Source organism: Eschrichtius robustus, chromosome 10 (genome assembly GCF_028021215.1).
Source record: "Eschrichtius robustus isolate mEscRob2 chromosome 10, mEscRob2.pri, whole genome shotgun sequence".
NCBI classification, from domain to species: Eukaryota; Metazoa; Chordata; class Mammalia; order Artiodactyla; family Eschrichtiidae; genus Eschrichtius; species Eschrichtius robustus.
In genome coordinates, this window is record NC_090833.1 from 23,354,018 (window position 1) to 23,375,402 (window position 21,385).

The 21,385-nt window shown below is 47.4% G+C and overlaps 1 protein-coding gene across 1 annotated transcript; it reads left to right on the forward strand.

The window, feature by feature from the left end:
- Nucleotides 1-260: 260 nt before the first annotated feature.
- C10H9orf152 (chromosome 10 C9orf152 homolog) lies at nucleotides 261-6,323 on the forward strand. The gene is made up of 2 exons (XM_068553010.1): nucleotides 261-453; nucleotides 4,295-6,323. The coding sequence occupies exons 1-2, from the start codon at nucleotides 261-263 to the stop codon at nucleotides 4,804-4,806; spliced, it is 705 nt and encodes a 234-aa protein (XP_068409111.1). The 3' UTR covers nucleotides 4,807-6,323.
- Nucleotides 6,324-21,385: the final 15,062 nt, after the last annotated feature.

Here is a 21,385-nt window from a genome sequence, read left to right on the forward strand (position 1 = left end):
CGGCTATCACCTCCTTCCCCCATTCTTCATCCCCTCTTTGCATCCCTTCCTTCCCTCCTCCCCCTCCAACTTTTCCTTCTCCTTACCGCCCGCTCCCACCCTTCTCCTTCCCCCAATTTCTCGCTCTCCCTCCCTTGCTCTTCTCCTGATCGTTCCACCTTCCTCCTCACTTCTCTCTCCCCCCTCCTCTCCCTGAGCCCTACCACCTCCCCCCCAGCCCCGCCCATCAGTGTTTGCTTTGCTCCCGGATCCGGATCCAGATGAAGGGGTTGCCCTGCCCGTGCCCTGCCCTGCCCCACTTCTGGCAGCTGGGGTCTCCCTTCATGGCCGACGGCTCTGGGACTCAGGCCCCAGGGAAAGGGGCCCTGCTCAGCATCCGGCTCCTGCGAGCCCGGTATGAAGGCCTGAGACGGCAACAGAAGGCCCAGGCCCACGTGGTGGTGCTCCCGAAAGGTAGGGCCGGGCAGGTGCTGGGGGCAGAAGGGAAGGCACGAGGGCCTGGCTGCGGGCAGAATGGGCGGCTGAGATGTGGGCAGCACAGGGCCAGGGCTCTGCTGGCCTCCTGGTGGGGAAGAGCAGGGAGGCGGGCTGGCCAGAGGCAGAGTCAGAACAGGGAGGCCGGTGCAGGGCCGTTCCGCTGGGGCCTCAAGCAGGCAGCTGGCAGGCAGCTCGCTGTCCCTGGCCTCTGCTCTTAGGTTCTGATCTTGCGCAACTGGTCTGCCTGGTGAGCCGGGCTTGGCCCCTCTGCCAGGCCAGGTGGGGAGATGGGAGCTGTGCTTCCTGGTTGGGTCTCACCCAGGCACCTCTTGTGAACCAGAGAAACTGGTTCCAGGGAGAGAGGACACGTGATGTTCCCGACAGCTTGGGCACTGGCCAGAGGAAACGCAGGGCTCAGGGACCCAGGAGGCACCCAGGCTCACCAAGCGAGCTCTGCACCCCCTCGAACAGCAGCTGGGGAGGGGCGCTGAGACACAGAAGCCCCGCCTCCAGGGGAGAAGCCACCTCCCTTTGGGAGCTCAGATTTATTCCAGGAGGAAGTTAGGAGCACAGGGCTCAGGAAGCAAGCGATTGTCAAATCCCAGCCCTTCATCCTCTAACTGGGAGGGCAAGTCAAGAGAGGTAGGAAGACCCCCTGAAAGGTCAAGGCTGTGCTCTGGGAATTTCTGTGGCTGTTTATACAGTTCAGGACTCACTGAGCAGCCCACCCCGCTCTAGGCAAGTCTGGGAAGGAATCAGGGGCCAGAGGGTCCTCACTGTCTGGGACAGGAAGGGCACTGCCTTGGGCTAAAGGCACCCATCTCTCACAACTTGGGCTGTTGCCAATGAGTGGGGTCCATTTGAACCGAACTGGTACAGCCAAATAGCCCCCTCTCTCCGCAGGGCAGAAGCTGGCAGTTTCCTAAAGCCCTATTCCATCCTCAAGGGTATTAATTCATTCAGTTACTCAGCTAGCATTAATTAAACTCGTATCAAATGAAAGCAGATTTAACACACCTGTGGTTCAGACTCACACATCCATGTGATGGGTATGCCCCCAAGGACATCTCAAACTCAGCATGCCACGTAGAATTCACCACCCCTGCCCATCCCTCCCCGCTGCCCCTTTCTCCTGCATCCTACAACTCAAACCTCCCTCCTCCGTCGTCACCACATATGAGTTACATCATGAGTTACAACAGGTTAATGCAAGGGGGAGTGCTCAGGCTCTGTTTCCCCAGGGAAGACTTCTCACCCGCAGGCTCAGTCAGAATCTTTCAGGGCATTTCTAGCAGTTTGCAAGTCCACGTTCTTGCTCTAACTGTGAGAAGTAGTGTGCTGTCTGATGGAGTGTTCCTGTACTTGGTCTCCAGAGAAGGGCCTGAACCTGAGTGCCAGCTCTGCCACTGACTTGCTCTGTGCAGCTTTGAACAAGTCATGTAAATTACTCTGTGACTCAGCTTCCTCCTCTTTCAGCTGGGAAAAACGGTAGTCCCCAAAGTAGAGGGTTGCGGTGGGAACTAAATAAATTAACATGTATAAAGCTCCTTAGGGTTTTCTGTGCTAATTGGCTGAGGACCAGATTGTTATGTCACACGAGTGTGAGTTAGAAGCACACTTGAAGCACTTGGACTGGGCGTGAGGAATAAGGTGGTTCTCCAGGGAGAAATCAGAGCAAGATTACAAAAATGAGGTGACAGTGATGCTGGGGGAGGGGGCAAAAAAGCAATTTTGCCTGCACATTAGCAACAGGCTGGATGGTGGTACCATTCACTGAGATACAGAATATAGGAGAAAAAGATTTCTGATTAGGAGGAGATGAATTTGTTTGTGAATATGCTGCATTTGAGGGAGTTGTCTGTAAAACTTCCAACCAGCCTGGATCTCAGGAGAGAAATGTGGGCTGGAGATATAGATTTGGGGTCATCAACACATTGGTAGTAGTTGAAGCCATGGGCACGGATAAAATTGTGGAGGACCAATGTGTAAATTGATAAGAGGCTGGGATGACAATTAGAGTTCTACAATACTCAAATATTGAAGGGACAAGCAGAGGAAAAGAAGTCAGGGAAGATAGCAGTCAAAATGGTAGCAGATGAATATTAGCCCGAAAAAGGAAATTCACACATGCTGAATCTTGGATGAACCTACATGAACCTTGAGGACATTATGCTAAGTGAAATAAGCCAGTCACAAAAAGACAAGTGCTGTAATGATCTACTCATATGAGGTACCTGGCGTAGTCAAATTCACAGAGACAGAAAGTAGAATGGTGGTTGCCAGGGTGGGGGAGATGAAGAGTTGTTTAATGGGTATAGTGTCAGTTTGGGAAAGATGAAAAAGTTCTGGAGATCGGTTGCACAACAATGTGAATGGACTTAACACTATTGAACTGTACACTTCAAAATGGCTAAGACGGTAAATTGTATGTTGTGTGTGTCTTACCACAGTTCATTTTTCTTAAATGATAGGAGAAAACCAGGAGATATTAATGCCATGAAGCCAAGCAAGTAGAGGGAATTTAGGGATCCTCTGTGTCCAGCATAGCAGAGACTCAGGAAGACTGAGTGGCCATTGACATTGGCTCCCACTAAAACTAGATTTCAGGGTCTTAAGACACTGGGTTGTATCTGGAAGGGCAGGTACTCTGGGAGCTGATTAATGGAAGGAAGCCCTCTGGAATTAGCTTCCTTCATCCTTAGTGTTATGGAATGTATTTAGGTTCTAGAAATGCAGTGTCAGGTGTTCTGGATTCCTAGCACTAGAGTTCAACAAGGGCTTCCTTCTGGCTTTATTCCTTCAACACCATCTCTCCGCTCACACCATGTACTCTGTCACCTAGGGGCCTCCAGCAGGGACAAATGTCAGAATGCTCAAGGGAGCTTCACTGCATTTCAGAGGGAATTCCAGGCTGGCCACAGGTCTCCTTTCTATAGGAAAATGGCTTTCAGTCATTTCTCCAACCCTCAATGCCACCAAGAGTTGACAAGAAACTGTCATGTTCCACAAGGTGGTAAAAAGATGTCCCTGAGAAGGAAGAAAGACATCGGTCTGCCTTCTCATCCCTGAAGCCAGTTCAGGGAAGCAGTAGGTGCTGCAAACATGTTCCCAGAACAGTGGCTATGGTTCCGAAAGATAAAGACCAGTCCTCCAAAAGGAGCTGCCTCAAAACACAGTTCCCCTCTCCTCTGCCTTGGGTGCTAAACCCATTATCAGAATCCCACAACACAAAACCCTGTAAGTTAAGAATAACCCTTTCCACTGGCCAGTGTATGTGAATCACACATGTGGGTGAACACATATTGTGCCCTTGGTCCCCGTTATTCTTTTAGTCTGAAATACGAGTTCCCTAGATCTTCCTAGGGTTCACTCCCTCACTGCAGTCAAAAACTGATCTCCTATTAAATTCTATCACACTCGAATGTCTTTTTCCATAGTATTGATTACCACCAGAAACTTTATTATAGTATGTTTATTTGCTTATTCTTTTCTACTCCACTAGACCACATCATGAAGAGGTAGATTTTGTCTCAGTGTTCATTACTGTATTCCCAAGACCTAGAATAAATAATGCTTGGCACATTATAAGGGCCTAATAAATATTTGTTGAATAAATGAGTAATTGTGCATGAATGTGTGTGTGTGTGTGTGTGTTTATGTGTGTGTGTTAGAGAGAGATAATGCAGTGAATTGGGTACCTGGCCTCCTTGATGTATTTGGCATGGCCTTCCTTCAGCTTGAAAGCTCTGAGACCCCCAGAATGAGAGCCACCCATGTACTTTGCAGTGGTGACCCTGCTGGTGCCTTGCTTTCTCAGGAGGGAACATGCCTGCTCTTGCTGAGGCCATGGTCAGTGCTGTTTGGATTAACAAGGAGAGAAGGCATTCACTGTCCCTAGAAGAGGCGGATCCTGAGGCAGAGGAGATGCTGGAGGAGGCTGACAGAGGCTGTCTCCAGGCCCCCGAGTCTCCATGGCACACGCACCTAGAGATGCACCGCTTGGTCCAAACCTTCCACCAGGAAACCAGTTATCAAGTAAAGCACAAGGACAAGTTCATGGGGTCTGAGCAAAGGCTCCCAGGCTTGTTTGAAGACACTCAGATGACTCAGCAAGGAAGCACGATCCCAGAGGCAGCCCAGCATGAATGTCAAGTGGGCAATACCCAAACAAAGGCAGTGGGATCTGGCTTAAACATTGGCACTCAGGGCCCTCCTTCCATAAAGAAGCCACACAGGTCTGGAAAACCGGCTCACTATCCATTTCCCCAGAGGAAAACTCCCAGGATCTCCCAGGCGGCCCGGAACCTGGGCTTATATGGCCCAGCCTGAAGCTTTCTACTCAAAGGTCTCAACCTTGAGGCCATCTATGGCCTCACCTAAGAACTTAGGAGGCAGAGGCACAGCTAGGGCCTCTACCTGGGAGCAGAACTGGACTACATCAATCGTCGGGGCTGTGGGACATGAACTTTGCAGTGGGCACGTAGTCTTGTCCTTCAAAAAAAAAAAGAGAGAGATTGCCCAGACCAGACTGCTCACAGCTCAGGATGAAAGAGTGTTGTCTGATCAGTGCAGCCCCATTCTGCTTACATAAGAAGACATTGCTATGGACATCGACTCAGTCCTTAGAACTAGAGAATTTTGAAACATAAAACAGAGACCCTAGCCAGTGGATGCCTTTGCAGTGCCCTAGAGTCGACAGGCGTGGGCAATCTTGTTTTCAGTAACTTCTGAGGATTTCTCACATGTTCTGGAGAAGAGGGGCTCTGAGAATTTCCTTTTTCTGGTCGCTATGCCTGGAGGCCAGCTCACTTACAAGTCTCTACATTCATTGGTAGTGACCACACCATTTTAGCTTGAGCCTCCCAAAGTATGGTCACCCTGGGTAAAAAGGGTCAAAACAATGCCACCTACTGTTCTGTGTGTTTAAGTGCCTTTAGGAAGGGTTGGTCATCTCTCCCCTCTCATTGAGACTGCACATTCCAGTCTCATTATAGATTTATTTCCTTTCATCCTTCTCTCTCCGTCCTTTCCTTCCTTCCTTCCTCCCTCCCTCCCTTCCTTTTTTCCTATTTGCTCTCTTCTGCCCTTCTTCAATCTCTCTCTCTCTCTCTCTCCAAATTAAACATTGCCCATCATTGAAGATATATAGTAATAGAAGCCTGAAAGAAGAAGATAAAGAAATGTTCCTGCTTGGAAAGTATGTGTTCCTCAAAAATTGCTCCCTTTTCAGCCAGATTTGAATCATTCAGATCCTTCCTGGTATATTTTTAACCAAAGACAAAGTGAAGCAGGTATTACTTGGGTGGTGGGGAAGAAATTATCTTACTTGGTTAATGTTTAACTTTAATAAACACACCTAAAGTGACTTTTCCTCATGCCAGATTCTCTCTCTGTAAAGTTTTACCCACATCTTCCTTTTGTCCCCATGGTGATCCAGTCTTGCCCACCCACATCAAGAGATGTTACCTAGGAGTGTCATTTCCTGCCAAAATATGTATGTGCCTTCTCCTTGGGCCACCCCGAACTTCCCTCCAATTTGGGGATTCATTGTGATTCCTTTTGTGAATAATTAATAAGAGCTAGTTGTTAATTTTTTTTAATAGTCTAATGAAAAACAAGGAAATTTTCTGAAAAAACTTTTCCTTTGCTTTTGTTTTAAAGAGGCTTCCCACAAGTAACTCCTCTTTCTACAGTGTATCAATCAGGATAGGCTATGTTTTGCTGAGTAACAAACAACTCCCAAACCTCACACAGAAGCTTTTTTTTTCCCCACTCATGAAAATTCCACTGTGGATTTGGGCAAACTTCCAGGGCAGCTCTCCTACATTATTACTAACAATTCAAGCTGCTTCAATCTTGTGGCACCACCATATCAATACTGGTTTCCCTAATCACTGTAGCAGAAGAAAGTGCATTAAAAGTCACATACTGGCTCTCAAATCACTTTGCTTATGTTTCATTTTCCAAAGCAAGTAACACGGGCATATCTCCACTTCAAGGGTATGAGGAAGTGCATTCATTTCATGTGCCCACAAGGAGAGAAGGAATGGAAATATGGATGAGCAGAACTAATGGCTAACACTGGTAGAGAGGGGCAAGGTCATAGTACAATATTAGATTTTATTCTGAATACAATAAGTAGCCATTAAGCGATTTACATATGAGACCAAAATGATTGGATTTGCAGTTTAACCAGATGACTCTGGTTGTTCTATGGAGAATGAGTGGATGGTCATGTTAAGAGGCAATGTCAGGGGAAATTACGGCCAGGGGAAGTTCAGTGGGAAAGAAGTTGTTAGCTCAAGCAAGAGTGGGAGCAGAATGGTGCTTTGTGAACACCTAGAGGGGTGGGATAGGGAGGGTGGGAGGGAGACGCAAGAGGGAGGAGATATGGGGATATATGTATATGTATAGCTGATTCACTTTGTTATAAAACAGAAACTAACACACCACTGCAAAGCAATTATACTCCAATAAAGATGTTTAAAAAAAAAAAAAAGAATGGGAACAGAAGAAGGAGAAAAAAGTAGATACATTTGATATATGTATACTTTGGAGATAGAAACAATACGATTTACTGAAGGAAAATTACAAGTTCAGTTTGAAGGATACTGAGTTTGAGGTGCTCAGAGACACATCAATAAAGATATCAAATAGGCAAGTGGATAAATGAGACTAGAGTTCTGGGCTAGACATAAGAATTGAAGTGTCATGAGTATGTAGAGGTACTTAGAATGAGAAAGGATGGATTCACCTATGCAGAGAGTAGAGAGAAGACTGGGTCCAGAATGAGTCCTGAAAACTCCCTATTTACTTAGTTGAAAAATCTCTAAGGATTTTTCTAATCCTTACTCAGAAGAGGTGGGGTCAGGGAGGAGGAGACAGTGAGGGACACTGAAGAGGAGTGACCAGGAGAGAAGGGGAGCCCGGGATGTGGAGTCTCAGACCTCAGAGGCAAGAGACAGTGCAAGACTTTGCCCAGGTCACTCCCCTAACTGCAAACCTTCTACAAATCCCCATTTTCTAGAGTCCACATTCTTCTGTCTGGAGGTGCTTTTCCTGAAGCACTGGTTTAAGAGGCCAGAGTCCAAAAGGCAATGCCGGATATGGGAAAACTTTTCAGCCAAGGGCAGGCCAGTTCAAGTCAGAGCCAACTGACAGCTACCAAGGCTGAGAGTGTCTTTGCCCCAGAGGCATGGCCTTCTCCTGGGATGGGGTCATTCTCGTGCCTGGGGTGGAGCTGAGGATTAAGTGTTCCCTGTGGTAGAGCTTGAAGGGAGAGGGGCAAGAGGAAGGCTGGTTTTGAATCTTTCCACTCCCTTCCCACAAGGCTGCTTCTGCCAGGAGCATTACACCAGAGCAATCTCTGTTTCTCAACCACACTCACATGCTTCTCCCAACCCACGGATGGTCAAACCTGTGGGGCAAAGGGCTCAGATTATGTCTGGGCTGTCACGCCACCCACTCTGATTTTGTCTCCCCTGACAGTCAGGACTGGAGCTAACCTTCTTTTCCCACACTCTCCCCAGGGCTGGCAGAAGAAGGTTTTCCTAAACTAGAGAATAACCAGATCACATTGTAAATCCTGCCTCTGGCAGCTTACCTTAGGGTCACCCAGCCTTCCAGCCCACAGTGAGGACTCGCCCACAGGGCTGCCGTCTTGCTGGGCTTGGAGATAGGTGCATATGGGCTCCAATCTCGGCACTGCCATTGGTAAACCTGACCTGAGCTGAGTTACTTAACTCTCAGAGCCACAGATTCCCCAGCTGTAAAATGAGGCGATAATAGCCCCTGGGGTGTGGGGCTGAGGAAGGGAGGATCCTTCTCATTAGCTGTCAATTCTTTTTTTTTTTTAATATTTATTTATTTGGCTGCACCGGGTCTTAGTTGTGGCACGCGGGACCTTTAATTGCGCATGTGGGCTCTTAGCTGCATCATGTGAATCTAGTTCCCTGACCAGGTTTGGAACCCGGGGCCTCCTGCGTTGGGAGCGAGGAGTCTTAACCACTGGACCACCAGGAAAGTCCCTGGCTGTCAATTCTAATCCATCCCTGCTAGGGGGCAGGCTCCCCTCATGCCAGCTCAGCCTGATTCCCTAACTTATCAGGTACTCCCCATCATTAAAGCTCTTTCATCCCAGTTCTTAAGACTTGAAACGACTCGAATTTAAAAGTGTCTCGCATATTCAAGTCAGATCCCACCAACCTCCCCACCCCCAAGCACAGCCTTGATTTATACCTTTAAGATTAGAGGAAGGGGGGCTTCCCTGGTGGCGCAGTGGTTAAGAATCCGCCTGCCAATGCAGGGGACACGGGTTCGAGCCCTGGTCCAGGAAGATCCCACATGACGCAGAGCAACTAAGCCCGTGTGCTACAACTACTGAGCCTGCATGCCTAGAGCCCGCGAGCCACAACTACTGAGCCCACACGCCTAGAGCCCGTGCTCTGCAACAAGAGAAGCCACCGCAGTGAGAAGCCTGCGCACCACAACAAAGAGTAGCCCCCGCTCGCCGCAACGAGAGAAAGCCCACGCACAGCAACAAAGACCCAACACAGCCGAAAAAAAAAAAAAAAATTAGAGGGAGGGGCGTGGTCTTCTTGCTCACACACCCCTCCCCCTTCTGTGCGGCACCCCTTTTTGGCTTTAGGCTAGAAGGACACAGAGAGCTTGTGTGGACTGGCTGTGGCGTAGTTTTGGTCTCTTTGGCCTTGACCGTTCACACCGACCTCGCTGAGGGTCTGCAGGCTTGGTGTGGACAGGCGGCGTCCCCCACGGGCTCCTGCAGACGAGAAACTCCACTGCAATAGTTCCCTTTGCCTTGGGGGTCCCTTGTGAGAATGGTTATGCCTGGCTGTGCAGACAGCCGTCCCCCACAATTGCATCAGAGGCCCATCTCTCTTCGCCCGTAGCCACCGTCTCATCTGCCCTCTGCTGGCCCAACTTAGGCCTGTGGACAGCGACGGGGGTATTTTCTGCACCTATGTGCCGTGATTACCCTTAACACCTTATCTTCCTGGTGGTTCTATATTGACATTTTCCCACTGAGGTCTCTCCTCATCTCTTGGGGCAAGCCTACTTGCCAAGCAATCATCCAGCTGGGGGATAATGTGTTGCCCCGCCCCCTTTCTTGCAAATACTACCAACTTAAAAAAAAAAAACCTCTTTGACCTTCCTGCCTCTCCTTCTTGTGTTCACCTCGTGGATAGGGGAAGAGGGAATGGCCTCTATACAAATATTGAATGTCCTGTCAAAGATCAACAAAGCGGGACACTAAAAGTGGTAAGCACAGATTTTCATCACTAGCATACTACTGCAATAGGGAGCTGAAAACTTCCATTCGTACAGAGGTGACTGTGTGTTTTAAAGGGAGAATGGGGGAGTAGGGAGGGAGGCAAGTAGGGACTCAGAAGTCAGGGAGATGAAAATTACAGAAAGTAGGAAAGGTGGGATTGGTCCATGTGAAACCCATCCGGGTTTGCTAACTGGTACCTATCAAAATTAGGTTCCTACCCTCCCACAGAGACTAGGAGACAGGGAGCCTATCTTCCTGGTGTTGGCTGGAACAAAAGAGTAAATTCTTTTGGCATTGTTGTGATTTCGCAGGCAGGCACTTTAAGGGGGGGCTTGGGTCATCCTGGGGATGCTGCCTTGACCTATTAGAAACCATGTTCATGTTGGCTCTAGTCTTCTAGGTTGAGGGCTAGTCAGAGAGAAAGGACTCAGAGGAGCCTAGCTAGAGTTTGGTCAAGGAGAGACTATCAGTCCCAAGGGCAGCCTCCTGCCAGCCTCGTATCCCTGAAGGAAAAGGGTCATGCCCATTCCGTCAAAATAGCATTTGTCTCCCAGCCATCTCCAGCTTCTCAAATGTGGGCGGACATCAGAATCACCTGGAGGGCTTGTTAAACCACTGATGGCTGATCCCCATCCCCTCAGCTTCCCACTCAGCAGTTGTGAAGGGGCGGGGCAAGAATGTGCATTTCTAACGGGGTCCCGGGTGATGCCGATGTTGCTGGTCCGGGGAACACACTTTGAGAACCACTGCTCTTGGGACTGTGGCTGACCTACAGACCCGGCAGTTCTTAAAACGTGGGGTTCTTTGTGCCTCTGGTTTTCAGCTGTGGGTTACTGACACCATTTGGGGGAAAAGAAGGATTCCATGGGCACCGCACCTCTCCTATTGTAGTAGCTATTCAATAATCTACAAACCCTGTCCCTACCTCACCTCCGGGCTGTACTAGACTGAGGGGGGCTGTAGGCAGAGACAGGAGACTATCACCATCCTCACTGTGTCTCAGCTAAGTGAGAGGATTCTGCTTCTGCTTTTCAGTAGGAAATTAATCTCACAGTAGACCCGCAGGGGGAAGGGAGAATGCCTCTCCAGAAGCTGAGCTGTCGATTGGGTGCAAAGAAATACCAAAATCCCCAGCCACTTTTTAATTCAGAACTTCCCAGCATCTGGATTCCAGACAAACGCAGGAAATACGGCATCCTGCCCGAGGGTCCCTCCGGGCCCCTCCGTAAGCATTCAGGCTCCTCGGAAGGCGCCTCCAGCGCTCCTGCTGCACCAGCTGACCCCAATTTAAGCCACTGGCTAGGAAGAGGGCTTCTTCCATGGTCCCTTGCTCTCCAATCAATTAGGGCTTTGTTAGCACCTCTGTGTGTATATGGAGAGGGGCTCCACCACCGTGGCCGATTAAGGAGGTTGGTGGAGGGAAGGGCGCTAAGAGTCTAGTTCCTCCCCTCCTTGGGGAGCTAGAGTCAAGTTCTGCCTCTGAATGTCACACCGATCCACCGTGTGACAAACAGTGCCTCACAGGGGCATTGCCATGACCACTACACCTAAGATGTCTGGTCTTTTTTTTGACCTTATATATTATTTTGAAAAAAAATTTGTTTTAACTTGGTTTTCTTGGGTTTTGAGAGAGGCATCTGAAATTCTTTCGGCTTCTGGACAAATTAGAAATATTTTCTGGTGGTACCTCTAAGATTAGGTCCTTCCTGAGGGAAGATCCTTCTTCTTTGGGGTGACTGTCCTATTTAAGAACTCTGCATCTCAACTTGTGAGTGGGGTACCCCAGATTGAAGGCCAACAGTTCTAACACGGTTATGTAACTTGCTCAAGGTGACACAGCTAGCAAATTGCAAAAGGAGAAGCAAACTCAGTCAGCCACACTCCAGAGCCACACTCTCAACTCTTAACTCCTATTCAGTTAAACAAGGAAGCCATTAGTCGGAGCTGGCTCTAATGCCTGGTTGGCCTGCGGTAGCAAACCAAAATCTACGCCCATCAATGCCTCAAGGTTACAGAACGAAAGCTAAGGGCAACCAATCACAAGCAGCCAACTAGGCTTTAAGCTATAGCCAATTTCCTTACTTTGCTTTGGAGTCTTCCCTATAAAAGTCTCTCCCCAGCTCCTGTTGATGGAGTGTTCCTAACCATTTCCGGTTTGGTGCAGCTTGATTGGAATCGATTTTTGCTCAAATAAACGAAGGCACATTAAACATTTTAAGAGTTTATCTTTTAACACTACTATGTTAAACCACCTCCTTCTGACTCCTTCCCCTTCACTTATTTCTGTAAGCATCATAGCTGGGAAATCCCCTTCCAGGGCTGATGGTGAAACTGGTGCTTCCATCTGGAGGCGAGAGAGAACTGTTTGACTTTTTCTAAATACTCTTCCTAAAACTAACCTTTCCCCAGCCTTTTGAGGCATTGGTTATCCCTACTCTGCAAAAACAGCCCTTTAGGTCACTTCCTTATTGTTGAGAAAGACCCAGTTCACCACCTTCAATTTTTTCCGTCTGCATATAAATTCCTAAAGTCTTTTACCGGCTGCAATTGTGTTTGTTCCACAGCTAATGAATAATACGCTTCCTAGAAAGAGTGTTCAAGGGACTGAACTTTTAATATTATGTCTTGGCCTCGGATTTGCGGCAATTACATTGTTTTCCCCTCAACTTCCATCCAGAAAGATGATACACCCACTACGTATTAGTAATCCTTTTGTCTCCCCTTTGTCTGTTCACTGATGAATCCACGCCCTGAATTCCCAAGTCCAGGACGATAATCAAGACTTGACAGCATGTCAACCCATTTGTCCTGGCCGAGAAATATTGTGTTGGCCAAAAAGGTTCGTTTGGGTTTTTCTATAAGACGTTACAGAAAACCCAAACTTTTTTTGGCCAACCCAATAGATGCAGGAAAAAGCTGGTGGTGGCAAAACTGCATCTTCTGCCAACCCAAACTCCAAGTGTTTGTAAGATGAGCCTAAGCCAGCCCTCAAAATCAATATCAAGTCCAGATCCAGGTTAGCAAATCTCCCAGGACAGGAGCTGCTCCCCTTCCTAAGAAATGCAGGTACTTTTGTGGTTGGCGGGTCCTGAGTGTCAACCAAATAATAATAATAATAATAATAATAATACAGGAGCCTGCAAATAAGAAAAGGGTTTATATGGGGTCTTAAGAATTGCAGTTTGGGGGCTTCCCTGGTGGCGCAGTGGTTGGGAGTCCTCCTGCCAGTGCAGGGGACACGGGTTCGAGCCCTGGTCTGGGAGGATCCCACATGCCGCGGAGCAACTGGGCCCGTGAGCCACAACTACTGAGCCTGCGCGGCTGGAGCCTGTGCTCTGCAACGAGAGGCCGCGATGGTGAGAGGCCCGCGCACCGCGATGAAGAGTGGTCCCCGCTCGTCGCAGCTGGAGGAAGCCCTCGCACAGAAACGAAGACCCAACACAGCCATAAATAAATAAACAAACAAATACTTAAAAAAAAAAAAAAAAGAATTGCAGTTTGGGAGACTGATTTGGGTAACCCCAAAAGAGTGTTCCAAGGTAGAGAAAGAGGCAGGGGCTTATAAAGGCCAAAAGCCACGAGATTGTTAAAAGTTGCCTGGCAACACATGAAAAGATGCTCAACATGGCTAATTATTAGAAAAATGCAAATCTAAACTACAATGAGGTACCACCTCACACTGGTCAGAATGGCCATCATTTAAAAGTCTACAAATAACAAATGCTGGAGAGGGTGTGGAGAAAACAGAACCCTCCTACACTGTTGGTGGGAATGCAAATTGGTGCAGCCACTATGGAGAACAGTATGGAGGTTCCTCAGAAAACTAAAAATAGAATTACCATATGATCCAGCAATCCCACTCCTGGGCATAAAGCTGGAGAAAACTATAATTCGAAAAGATACATGCAACACAATGTTCATAGCAGCAGTATTCACAATAGCCAAGACATGGAAACAACCTAAATGTCCATGGACAGGTGAATGGATAAAGATGTGGTACATATATACAATGGAATACTACTCAGCCATAAAAAAGAATGAAATAATGCCATTTGCAGCAACATGGATGGACTTAGAGATTATCATACCAAGTGAAGTAAGTCAGACAAAGACAAATACCATATGATATCACTTATATGTGGCATCTAAAACATGACACAAATGAACCTATCTATGAAACAAACTCACAGACATAGAGAACAGATGTGTAGTTGCTAAGGGGTGTGGGTGTGGGAGGGAAGGACTGGGAGTTTGGGATTAGCAGATGTAAACTATTACGTATAGAATGGATAAACAACAAGGTCCTACTGTATAGCATAGGGAACTATATTCAATATCCTGTGATAAGCCATAATGGAAAAGAATATAAAAAATAATTTATACATACGTATAACAATCACTTTACTGTACAGCAGAAACTAACACAACATTGTAAATCAACTATACATCCAAAAAAAAAAAAAGTTGCCTGGTGAGAACTGGGATTGACTCTGACACAAGTCAGAAAATATTTGTCCGTAAGGAATCACAAGTTGTTTTAGGGTAGGAGTCCTATAAATAGATAGACTGTCAGGAGTTATTTTAGGGTAAGGGTCTGATATGTACTCTGAGTTTCTGGCAGGTGTTTTGGATAACTTCATCAGGTCAAAAGGTCAGATTCCGGGCTTCCCTGGTGGCGCAGTGGTTGAGAGTCTGCCTGCCGATGCAGGGGACACGGGTTCGAGCCCTGGTCTGGGAGGATCCCGCGTGCCGCGGAGCGGCTGGGCCCGTGTGCCACAGCTGCTGAGCTTGCGCGTCTGGAGCCTGTGCTCCGCAGCGAAAGGCTGCGATAGTGAGAGGCCCGCGCACCGCGATGAAGAGTGGCCCCCGCTTGCCGCGGCTGGAGAAAGCCCTCGCACGGAGGCGAGGACCCAACACAGCCAAAAAATAAAAAAAAATAAAGTGAAATTCTTTAAAAAAAAAAAAAAAGGTCAGATTCCATACAGGCTGAGCCATGCAACGGTCACACACCTTTCATGCCCTCCCAGCTCCATCTTACAGAGCGCTCTTAGCAATACCGACCCCATTTTGATTTTCTTTTTGCATGAGAGAGCCCGACCTCACTCCCTCCCCAGCCATGGGTTCCTGCCCCTGCCTCAGACTCCACCTGCCAGATTCTCCAGAGCCTTGCTCGCCTCTAAAGGGGCTGCCCACAACATGTGTGGCCACACTCACAACCTGAGGTCTGAGGGAGATGGCCCACCAAATCCCAGGCTCCTCTCTGCTGACCCCTACCACAGCCTGGCAAGATCCATGGGAAGACCCCTGACCAGCCAACTGCCAAGGAGATGCATGCCAAGGGCATGCCCAGTCCCCAAAGGGTGTGTGTACCAAGGAGCCTCAAGTGCCAAACCCCACTGAGCTGGACCTTCCATGAGCTGCGAGGCCCCTTTGGGCCCTCTAGCCTGAGGCTCATGCCAAGGTTGGCCCTGTTCTCCAAGACAGTCTTCTCAGCCCTGACTGCACAAGAGAATCATCAGGAAGCTTGGAGAACATTCCATTAAATTACAATCTCTGGAGTAGGGCCTGAGCATTGGTATTCTATATTTTGCTTTTTGATCAAGGCATAAAATATGAAAAGTATGGGAAGTGCACTAATCTTGTATTTATTTTCATGTATATATACGCTTATTTTCACAGATATAGATATACACACACTTATATAATGTAGACCGATATACATTTCCAGCATTCTAGAAAGTTCACTTTAGCCTCTTCCCAGTAATTACCACAATTTACTTTTTCTTAGCCCTACTTCTTTCCATTTTTTGCCATTGTGAATAAAGCTACTAACATTATTTTTACAGGTCCTTTGGTGGACATTTGTTTTCATTTCTTTGTTCATTTCCTGCCCTCTTTTTTTTTTTTTACATTTGCCTGTCTAGGTAGGTGGGTTTGTCTTGAGGATGACCTTGAAAGCTTCCTCTGGATATGTGAGGTCAGCATTCAGACCCCACTGCCTTAGGACCACTCAGACTGCAAATGGGAGGCACCAAGTTGCTCAAGGGGCAGAGTCTTCTCAGAGGCCGAGCACAGCGGCGCCCATCAGCATCTCCATGGCCTTTCTCCTTTGGGTCCCACTGTTATTCTACCTGACTTTCCAAGGACAGGGAGCAGGGCCGGGGCACAGTCCTCTGTAAGAGGCAGCCGATGCCTATTTGAATCTCACCAGCTCTGCGGGTGGAAAGATGAGGAATGATCTGGTCTCTCGGAAAAAGAAAGTTGACCAGAAGGGCCGCGGTTTCTCTTAACACGCAGGCTCAACTGTATCCTCTTGTGGGGTAGGGTTAAGGGGAAAGAGAAACCCTTGAACTTCCTCACTAGGAGCTAGCTGTCTGCCTTTCATTGTACCTGAACCAGAAACATTGGTCATCTCCTGTTGGAGGGCTCTCTGCTCAGGATTCTTCTAGAGAAGAACTAGATACCATAGCGGATGAGGGCGTGCTCAGGGATTACAATGAGGAACGCTTGCAAGGCAAGGGGCTGTGATAGTTTGGGCAAGAAGTTCCTATATTACTCAGCCATCAAAAAGAATGAAATAATGCCATTTGCAGCAACATGGATGGACCTAGAGATTATTACACTAAGTGAAGTAAGTCAAAGAGAGAGACAAATATCACATGATATCACTTATATGTGGAATCTAAAAAATGATACAAATGAACTTATTTACAAGACATAAACAGACTCGCAGACATAGAAAACAAACTTATGGTTACCAAAGGGGAAAGGGGGGGGGGAGGCATAAATTAGGAGTCTGGGATTAACAGATACACACCACTGTATATAGAATAAACAACAGGGACCTACTGTATAGCACAGGGAACTATATTCAATACCTTGTAATAAGCTATACTGGAAAAGAATCTGAAAGAGAATATATAGATACGAATCACTTCGCTGTACACCTGAAACTAACACAAAATTGTAAATCAACTATACTTCAAGAAAAAAAGTTTTTTTTTTTTTTAAAAAAGATTTTTTTAAGCATTAAAAAAAAAGAGAAAGAAGTTCCTGAAAACCCTCACTGTGGTATTTAGCCAGAGGTGAGGAGGGAGGGCAAAAAGTTATTTTCAGAGTGTTTTTCGAGACACTTGAAACAAATTTCAGAATGACTAGTTTCAGAGTGGTTTGGGGTCGCCAGTGGCAGCCCAGCCAGTCTCCTCTAATCTAGCTCCGCGGTTCCAGAGCGTGTTCTGTGTATCAGCAGCATCGGTGTCACCTGGGAATGTGTCAGAAACGCAACTTCCCCGGCCCCGCCCTTCCCCACTGACTCAGGGAGTCTGCGGGTGAGGCCAGCAGTCTGTTTTAGTGAGTCCTCCAGGTGATTCTGATGCAGGCTCAAGTGAGAGACCCACTAGTCATGATACAGGGAGTCCCCTGCCTCCATGTGTGATCGGTATGGATGGGTCACGCTTGGTAGATTTCCTCCTGTAGATTTTTTTTAAGCAAAAATTATCCCTATTAGTGTCCTAAGTATGTGCACAGAGATGTGGAGAATTGCTCACTGGTTCTGGAGAGACTATGCCATTTTGATAAGTTCACTTAGTAACTTTCAGCCCCACTCTCCTATTCTGGTCGAAAGAATGGCAGTCCTATTAGCCTCTGCTGAAGAGGGCAAGGGGCGACGGGGAAGAACCGTTGCCCCCCACAAGTCCCATAGGAAGGGCCTAGATGCCCCCACCCCTGCGTTACAAGAGTCCTCCGGCTGATGGCTGTGAGGTCCTGCAGTGTGTTCCCTTGCTGAGTCCAGGCTGGTGTGGTGTGATTAGCAAGCAAGCAGTTACAGAGAGAGCACACCTTTTCCAGGCTCTGAACGCCTCCCGCAAGCCAGAGTTACAGGAAAGTCACGTGCTTTGTTCTTAAAAGGAACGTTAAGTGACAACATTGAAACGCATTGAACCGCGCGACTCATGGGAAACTGTCACACACAACTCTATGTTTGCCTTCCGCAGCCATGGATGAAATTTATGGCTGGGCCTGTTTCTGTTCTGATCCCTCAGAGGGATGGAAAGCGCTCCTGGCCATTCTATGTCACAAAACACTGAATACACCCGCTCCGGTGTAATTTACAAAACAAACAAAAAGTCTGACTTCGTTCAAAGGTAACACTTCTTCCTCCGCAGCCCTGGGCTGGATGTCCACAGCGGGAGCGGGTGGGAAGCTCCTTGAGCTGCTCTCCCACCTGGGGCTCTAGCTCCTGTCCCACAATTCCTTCGAGAGTGTCTGTCCTCTCCAGGGTTGGGAGTGGGCAGGGGCTGGGAGGGAGGGAGGTGAGGTAGGACCTTACCTGATTAATACTGTCACGAGACGGGCAGGGATGGAATTAACCGCCGACACTTTTCTCTTTCCTGGCTTTGGAGACTCACCTTCTCATCGCCGGGATCTTCCTTTGACCTGGAGAATGCATCTCTGCTCCAATGGTTGCTTAGGACCGGTCTGCAGCTCCTCGGCAGGCACGGGTAAACCTCCAGCTTCTTTCTGCCGTTTTTCCCTCCCCACTCCAGGCAGCCCTTGTGTACGGGATCCAAGAAAACCTCACGCCATCCCTCTTGAATGGGAGGCCCATCTCTGCTCCTGGGGAAACGGGCACCATGCTTTGTGCCCACAGTTCAGGAGGGAGGCCAAACTCACAAAGCAACCTCTCCCCGCTGCGCTCTCAGGGAAGCTGCCTGCTATATATCCTGGAGCCCTTCATAGTTCTCAGGTGTGTTGCATCCCAGCTCCCGTTTCCCCCGCTCTCCAGAGAATGTTTAACAAGCTGTTTGAGGGCTCCTTTAAATCCCTTTTCCCTCAGCTTAAGGAGAAGCAGGCTCCCCTACTCTCCCCTCTTCTAATCGCCAACTCCGGATGTGGGTATCGTTAAAAGTTAGGTATGAATACAATGGAATACTACTCAGTAATAAAAAAGAATGAAATAATGCCATTTGCAGCAACATGGATGGACCTAGAGATTATCATACTAAGTGCAGTAAGTCAAAGACAAATATCATATGATATAGTTTATATTTGGAATCTAAAAAAAATGATACAAATGAACTTATCTACAAAACAGAAATAGACCCACAGACATAGAAAACAAACTTAGTTACCAAAGGGGAAAGAGGGGGGAGGAATAAATTTGGAGTTTGGGGTTAACATATACACACTACAATGTATAAAACAGATGATCAAAAAGGACCTACCGTATAGCACAGGGAACTATACTCAATATTTTGTAATTACCTATAAGGGAAAAGAATCTGAAAAAGACTATATATATATATATACATATATATATATAGCTGAATCACTTTGCTGTATACACCTGAAACTAACACAACATTGTAAATCAACTATACTTCAATTTTAAAAAAGGAAAAAAATGTTATGTATGAAGGTAAACATAGAATTACCATATGACCCTGCAATTCCAGTCCTAGGTGTGTGCCCAAAACAATTGAAAACAAACTCAAACAAGTACATGTACACACATGTTCAGAGCCGCACTATTCACAAAAGCCAAGTGCTGGAAACAGTTCAAATGGCTACCAGTGGATGGATGGATAAACTAAGTATGATCTACCCATACAATGTACTATTATTCAGCCTTAAAAAGGAAAGAAGTGCTGATTTATGCTACAGTATGGATGAACCTTGAAAACATTACGCTAAGTGAGAGAAGCCAGTCATAAAAGGTCACATATTATATGATTCCATTTATATGAGATGTCCAGAAGAGGCGAATCCATAGACCAGTGGTCACCAGGGGCTTGGGGAGAATGGGGAGTGACTGTTTAATGATTCTGGGGATGTTTCTGTTTGGGATGATGAAAATGTTTGGAACGAGCCAGAGGTGGTGGTGGCTCTGGAGCACTGTGAGTGTCCCAAATATCCTGACTTGTGCAATTTAAGATGGTTAATTTTATGTTATGTGAATTTCACCTCAATAAATTATTATTTTTTAAACTGTGTATGCTTGCCCAGCTAACCTTCTGGTTCCCCTTTGACTTCTCTGACTGCCTCCTCTGTCCCATCCACATGGCTCTGTCCTGGGCACTCAGCCCTTTTCGCAGCTGCCTTCCTCCTCAGAGAGCTGGTCCATGGCGTCCCCTCTCACGTCTGTACAGGTGGTTGAGTCCCTATGAGAGATCCGGCCCTACTCACCTGAAACCCAAGACCTGTTTTAAATGGGCTCCTGGAATGATATACTTTAGTCTGAAATTGTACACTTTACTCTGAGAGTAGAATCCTCTCTACGCTTTTGCTTCCCAAACTTATTTTTCCTCCACTTTTGATGTAGGCTCAAGTGGACCTGGGCAAAGTCTATGAGTGATGGGACTTGAAAAGTTCTGACATTAGATAACTTGTACTTGCCTCCACCTGCCCAGTCCTCACTTTCCTCTGTCTGCCTGGAGTGGGCTTTGTGCTTTTACCTCTCACTTACAAGTAAAGAAGATCACCTGAATTCTTTTTGGTAACATTTACGAAACCCAGAGCGTTACTGTTGAGAACCCTCCTCATTTCCCTTATAATGAGCCTTTGCCTTTCCAAGTCCCCGGACAGATTGCCAAGGACCAAGTGCACCTGGCAAGCAGGTGGTTTAGGTGCCATTAAGGTTAGGAGCATGAAGGTGCATCAAGAAGCTATGTGTGTTAATTGCACATTAATTACCTTAACTATTCTATTGCTGAAAGGACTCACAGTTCAATTTATACTCAGACCACCTTGTTAAAGGTCAAGGGCGCAGTACAGCCACTACAGGAGAGAGAGATGCATCGGAAGGGGTCTGGCGCTCCCAGGCACAGGCTTCTTTGTCCTCCCAGAGCTGAGTGGTACAGGTCTCATGTCACCACCATCAGCATACAGGAAAAGCACCTGAGAACCAGAAGCCCCAAGTCTACTTGTGGTGGGGCTTTTTTATAGTGAGAGCTGGTCCTCTAAGCACATTCCAGATACACGGCCAGCCTTAAATGTCAAAAGCCCCCAGATTCCACCAATACCAGGTGCATATCATAAACCCAAGTATTATTACTAAGCGCTGCTGGCAGGCTAGGCTGGTCCATCCCTCCCTGAAACAACTCATGAACCTATGGGAAAAGAACATCACTTATCTTGAGTTAATGCATTCTACAGTGTCAGCTAAGGGTCACTGGCATGCTCCAGCAGCTCTGGAGATAAACATGAGGTCATTCCAGACTCGCTGAGATTAACCCAGACCAAACAACATGGCAGCCAGCAGAATCTTCTTCAGGTCAATCCGTATGGCTTGCAACCAAAGTCAGAGAAACCAGTACAAGTAGAAGCAGCTGCATGACCCTGAGAGGCTCCAAAAAGACCTCCTCAGCTGCCCTTGAGTGAGATGCAGGTCATGCGACTGAGGGATGTCTGAACACTATCAGCTTATTTATATCCGTGAGTGACTGTCCTTGTGGCTTCATAGCCCAGGCTAAACTCCCCGTTAGTCCCCATTAAGCATGCCAGCTCTGCTCCTGTGATGTGCAGGATTTGTGGAACGTGGGCATTCAAGTGATATTTGGGTAGCAAGAGAAGACATGCGTTATCCTTTATGCTAAGATACAGGGGATATCTCGATCC

Coding starts and splice junctions, on each gene's coding strand:
- C10H9orf152 (XM_068553010.1), top strand. CDS start 261: ATGAAGGGGTTGCCCTGCCCGTGCCCTGCCCTGCCCCACTTCTGGCAG. Junction 454..4,294: donor CGTGGTGGTGCTCCCGAAAG/GTAGGGCCGGGC, acceptor TTGCTTTCTCAG/GAGGGAACATGCCTGCTCTT.